At 37.8% G+C, this 6,301-nt stretch overlaps 1 protein-coding gene across 1 annotated transcript in view; it reads right to left on the bottom strand.

Annotated features, from left to right (window-relative positions):
• The window catches only part of LOC106536360 (calcium/calmodulin-dependent protein kinase type II delta 1 chain), a gene marked incomplete at its 3' end in the record, with an annotated part of 19,038 nt that overhangs the window by 2,619 nt on the left and 10,118 nt on the right, over positions 1–6,301 (bottom strand). Inside the window, 1 exon segment of the mRNA XM_014033617.1 lies at positions 2,042–2,101. Within this exon segment, the coding sequence (XP_013889071.1) occupies positions 2,042–2,101 (60 nt within the window).

Genomic DNA, 6,301 nt, shown 5'->3' with positions numbered 1-6,301 from the left:
TATATATATATATATATAAAGTGTTTGGATATGTAGGTATGGGTATGTTTATGTGTATATGTAGAAATGTATGGTTTTCAGCAAGGCTATAGTCATTATAATTATTTAGATATGCATTTTTGTTGCTGTGGTTTTGCTATCTTTGTTTTTGTAGGTGTGGAGCCAAGAAGTCGGGTGTGCTGTCTTGCGTTCTCAACATATATTTCACATATCTTCTAATCTCTCTTTCACTCTCTCATTACATTTCACTTTTTTCTTTTTCTCCTAGTAAAAAAAAGCCACTGATGATGAAGAAGCTAAGATACTAATATTCAGATATTCAGTTCTGCTTTCTACTGAGGTGGCAAAAAAAGTGGGGGAACAGAGAGCAGGCCTGCCCCTGGCGACCTGAGGGCTCTGGGTGGTTTATAGCAGACCAGAAGATCAGTCATATATTTTGGCCCTAGACCATTCAGTGCTTTATAAACCAATAGCAGTATTTTGAAATAAATTCTTTGACAGATGGGGAGCCAGTGCAAGGATTTAAGAACTGGAGTTATATGGTCCCTTTTCTTGGTCTTTGTGAGGACTCTAGCAGCAGCGTTCCGAACTAACTGCAGCTGCCTAATTCATTTTTAGAGAGACTGGGAGCACAGCATTACAGTAGTCCAGTCTACTAAAAATAAGTGCATGGACAAGTTTTTCTAAGTCCTGTTGATGCATCAATCCTTTGATCCTTTATATATTCTTTAAATGATAATAGGCTGACTTCAGAACTATTTTTATATGGCTGTTAAAACTCAGGTCTGAGTCCATGACTACACCCAGATTTCTAGCTTGGTTACTGGTTGTTAAGGTCACTGACTGAAGCCGAGTACTAACTTTTAATCGTTCCTCCTTGGCACCAAAAACAATTATTTCAGTTTGTCTTTGTTTAACTGAAGAAAGTTTTGGCACATCCAATCATTAATTTGATCAATGCAATTGATCAGTGTTTGAATTGGACCTTTGTCTTCTGTTGATATGGTTACATAAATTTGCGTGTCATCTGCATAATTCTGGTCAACTTATTTTGTTATTTATAATTTGTGCCAATGGGAACATGTAGATGTTGAACAACAGAGGGCCCAAGGTGGAGCCTTGGGGGACTCCACAGGTCATTTTTGTTTGATCAGATTTGTAATCATCTGTAGACACAAAATAGTCTCTATCCTTTAAATAGGATTCAAACCAGCTAAGCGCTGTACCAGAGAGTCCCACCAATTTATTTAGCCTATCTAATATGGTATGGTCAACAGTATCAAATGCAGCACTAAGATCCAGTAGTAGTAGGACTGAAATCTTTCCAMCATCTATGTTCATCCGGATGTCATTGCAGACTTTAACAAGAGCAGTCTCAGTACTATYGTGTGGCCGAAAACCTGAGTGAAAGACATCAAAGCAGTCGTTCAGTGTTAGGAAGTGATTAAGTTGTTGAAAAACAGCTTTTTCAATGATTTTGCTCAAAAAGGGGAGGTTAGATATTGGCCTATAGTTGTTTAATAGTAAGGTATCAATGTTGCTCTTTTTCAAAAGTGGCTTTATGATGGCTGTTTTCAGGGCCTGTGGGAAAACACCTGAAAGCAGAGATATATTTACAATCTGTAGAAGATCTATGGCCATACAATTTGCGACGTTTTTGAAAAACTTTGTTGGCAGAGTGTCAAGGCAACAGGTGGTGGATTTCAGATGATGAATAATGTCATCCAGGATTTTATAATTTATGGGATTGAATTGTGTCATGATATTTGGATTTGGTTTGGGTGGACACAGCGATAGCACACTTCCTGTAGATGGCACAGATGCACCGTCTGTCTAATTTTCTGAATTTTTTTCTATAAAGAAAGAGGCAAACTCATTGCAGGCTTGGTTAGAGAGTAACTCAACTGGTGTTAGCCTCTCCATTGCTAACACCAGTTTATCCATGTTAATCACTAGCCTCTCCAATGCCAACACCAGTCTATCCATGCTAGTCTAAAAAAAGAGTTTAAAGTTTAAAGAGATTAAAGGGAGTAATAGTTACCGATGTTGGGATGTTTAAGCAGGCGGCAGATCCTGGCCTCCCGRTCCAGCTTCTGATGATCTGTGGAGACAAAAAAAACACATTTATAAGCCAAGTCCTCCTGTAAGTCTTGAAGCTTCTTTCTTTTTAAAATTTCCTTTAGGAGAATTCTTTACACTTATTACAAATGAAACAGTAAASAGCTTCCCTGCAGCTGGGAACACATGAGTGATAAAACCGAGTCAGAAGTCCTTCAGCTGGGAGAGACTGCTCAGACACAGCTGAAACTGGCACAATGAGAATGCAATGACAGCCCAAGCTTTCCTGTTCTGATTTTATTTATTTAATTTATATATGATTCTGTTCGATATTTTAGTCTCACGGTTCAATATACTGTATTTTCGATACAGAAAACAGAAATGTCCATGCTTGTAATTTATTGAGAATAACTATGAACACTTGTTTACCCTCAATAGTACAGTTTTTAAATTAAATGTTGCTGAATCAGCAGGTTTCTAGATCTGCACTTGACAATGCAGCCTAGGCAGAGTAGTTGAATGGAGATCCTCTGAGCCTTCAACACAGCATCTGCAGAAGACAACAGGAATCCCACGGATCCTTAAAAAGTCTTTAAAAAGGCATTGAATTCATCAATACAAAACTAAGTAAGTAATTAGTCTTAAAATTTAAACATTTTCAAGAGCTCTGAAAGATTGATTTAACACACAACGAGGATCATTGTAATTAATCTGAAATAATAAAATTTGTAATTTATTATTTTTTAATAATATATATCAAATGCCTCACAGCTGGTTGTTTTGTGGTAAAATAAACATTTGGGTAAAATTGTTGCTAACTGTTTTTTTTTTCCATTTCCATTTATGTTTATTGTGAAGTTGGTCTTAAATTTAATTTCAAGTGGTACTGAAAAAAGTCTTAAATTTTAAAGTGAACTTCTCTTAAGCTGTGGGATCTGGAAAAGCTGATAAATTTMTTTTAAAAACCTGTATTGTTCTATACAATTTGTATTGAATGATTCAATACAGATGCATGCATTGTTCCACCCCATTTCACTGAAATAACTTTTTTTTTTTAGTTAAACACGCGGCTGCACAGCTCACTGGTTGCAAAAGCAGCTTTGAGTTACCAAATAGACAGCAACAGTCACAGCCCAGTGACGTAAGACCCTAGGGTTTCCAGACCTCCCTCTGATAAAAGTCTGGAGGGAGCTAAAGCTTCAAGTTGAGCAGAAACCACAGAAACAGAGAAACATTAAGGATTTAGTGTGTTGGGCCAAACAACCTCCTACATTCAATCAGCAGGGCATCAATCACTTCCCCTGCTGTGTCTTATGGTTCATTAGTCTAACTTGTTCCCACATTTGACTTTCTCACACACATCAACTTGTACGGATTGTCCGTAATTTATAAGGATTTTACGTCATTTTGCAGGTATACAGGTGTATAGATCAATCTTACAGATTTTTTCACGTCTAATGGGTTTTTTCAAAACCTCATTTTCAAATTTATCTAACATGTGAGCCTGTAGGATGATTAAAAAAAAAAAAAAACAATGAATAAATCAAATAACCATCTTCCAACTTGTTCTGCCGCTAGAAATAAGTTCTGGACTTCTTCCGCTCTCCTTTCCTCCAGTCATTCAGCCCACCCTCCCAACCCCACCCCTCGCGGGTGCAAGTTGTACGGATTTTTGAGGCTCTTTATACAGGTAAACGTCCAAAGGGGTTGACATGTATGCTTACTGCACTGAACAGTAAACAAAGATATATACTGTAGTAGTTAAAACACACCATTTGAAACTGGCTTTCAAAGAAATGTAACCTGTGGAGGAGTTTCATAACCCCAGTCACTGCAAACAGTCATGATGCTGAGGCGATTTTTACAACACTTCGTTTTTGAACCAGAAGAGGCATTTTAAGAATGTTCGGTTAAAGTAGGTCGGAATGTTGATCAGACTGACTTTGTAGAAAATGCAGTAACAGTAAGGGGAATGTAAATGTGACAAGATTGCTGCTGCTGAGTTCCTGTTTTAACAGCATTTTCTATAAAGCGAGCATCTGACCAACATTCAAACCTTCCATAGTACAACGGGGGAAACGTGGGTTTGTTTTGGGCAGTTTCACTTTAATTGAGGACCCCCAGATAACTGACAAAATGAAACAGCTCCTCCCCAACTGTCTCAGTGACAGATCAGAGAGGGTGCAAGTGTTTTCTTCAACAGCATGATGGTGAAGTGGCACCCATCAAAGTCCTGAGTCTCCTGAGGAAGGCATTAATAATTATGTTCCCTCATTTCAAGACCAACTGCATCCTCTGAAAGCTGTTATACAGCCCTGAGCTGTACATCATGGTTTACACTGAAAACATAAACCATTAGCGGAAAACAGTCTCTATCTAAACTTCACTATTCATTCAAATGCACCTAATGTTAGCTTAAAGAATTTAYGTGTTTCAGAATCTTTACGTAACACGTGAAAAAAATTAAAAGAGCTAAATTCTAGGAGAACAGACATGCAATTACTGATAAACTTATGAGGAATTTCAATATTCATGTAGATGTTGAAAGTGATAGCTTAAACATAGCTTTTAGTAATTTAAGAGTCAATTGGTTTTATTCAAAATGTCCACAACCTAGTTATTTATTGTCCACCAGGCCCCTTATTCTCAGTTTTTATCAGAATTCTTGGATTTTTCTGTCTGATTTATTATAAATTACTGATAAAATTATANAACCTAATTTGCCTCTGGGATCAATAAAGTATTTTTGAATTGAATTGAATTGAAATAAAGTTTTTTCCCATTAAGATTGATTGCTAGGGTGAAATCATCTCTCCCCACCTTGAAAAAGGTGATTCATGCTTTTATTACCACTCACTTGGACCATTGTAATTATACGCTGGCTTGGATAAATCATCTCTACATCGCCTACAGACTGTCCAGAATGCAGCAGCTCGTCTTTTAACAAGTATTAAAAAGCATGAACACATAACCCCAGTCCTGGCTTCTCTCCAGTGAATTCCTGTTCACCTGCGAATTGATTTTAAGATTTTATTGTTGGCTTTTAAAGTTTTTAATGGTCCWATTTATGTGATATTCTTAGGGGCAATATCATGTAAAATCAACTTCTTTGAGTTTTATATCATGTTATAACGTTACACTCTCATAAAAAACATGCCCAAAGCCTTGCTCTGACTCATTCATGCATGTTTGAGAAATCCTGCAGCATTTTTATGAAGCCATGCAGAGGAGCAAAACGACAGGTGGGGACCAGAAACGCCCCTGGGACGTGTCTTTAAGCCGAACTTCCTCATGGCAGAGTGGACCCCCTCCCCACACACCCCGCCCATGACTCCTGCAGGCTCTCAGGTCAAAGTGAAAGTGAAACTTAACTGTCTGCTGAGCTCTCAACATWAGTTCTCACTCAGTGAAGCTCTTTTCAGATTAAAAATACTTTTGAGGAAATGTATTTTCAGATGTCAAGTAAACCGCATCATAGCACACGCGCAACCCCCCACGCACGCAGACACGAGCCCCCTGCGTGCGAACCCCCCCACCGAATGAGAAGGAACAGTAGCAGCAGGAGGTACTTAAAGAGACAGAGGCCAATTTCAAGGCGTTTAGAAGAGGAAGTGATGAGAAGATACGTTTATTTTCTATTTAAACATAAAAACAGCATTTTAATAACAGCTAAAGGTGACATAGATACTTTATTATGGTATAGTATTTAAATATATGCCTGAGAAACACATAATATTGCCCCTTTAACATCTACACTCCAGTCAGAGCACTCAGGTCTACCAACCAGTTTCTGTTAGATGTTCCTAGATCCAAAGTGAAATCTAGAGGTGACCGGGCATTTGCAAAAACTGCTCCAAAACTGTGGAACAGTCTGCCTCTTACAATTCGGTCAGCTGAGACTGTTGAGGCTTTTAAATCTTTGCTGAAGACCCATCTCTTTTCTTTGGCCTTTTGACCAAGACAGAGTTGGAGGTTCAGTTAAGAGCTTTTATATATTATAGTGTGTTTCTGTATTGCATTTGTATCCATTATTTATTTGTTTTTTGATACAAGTCATGACTGAACTGTAAAACACTTTGGTCAGCTTTTGTTGTTTTAATGTGCTATATAAACAAATTTAACATTGACATTCACTTCATCTGGTTCTGGACGTATGGTATAGAGTAAAAACAATGGGCCTCATGCAAGAACCGTTCGTACATACAGATTTGTTCTTAAATTGTGCGTACGAGTGATTTAGGAG

This window comes from Austrofundulus limnaeus, unplaced genomic scaffold, assembly GCF_001266775.1.
Source record: "Austrofundulus limnaeus strain Quisiro unplaced genomic scaffold, Austrofundulus_limnaeus-1.0 Scaffold1787, whole genome shotgun sequence".
NCBI classification, from domain to species: domain Eukaryota; kingdom Metazoa; phylum Chordata; class Actinopteri; order Cyprinodontiformes; family Rivulidae; genus Austrofundulus; species Austrofundulus limnaeus.
This window is presented reverse-complemented; position numbering and strand designations above follow the sequence as displayed.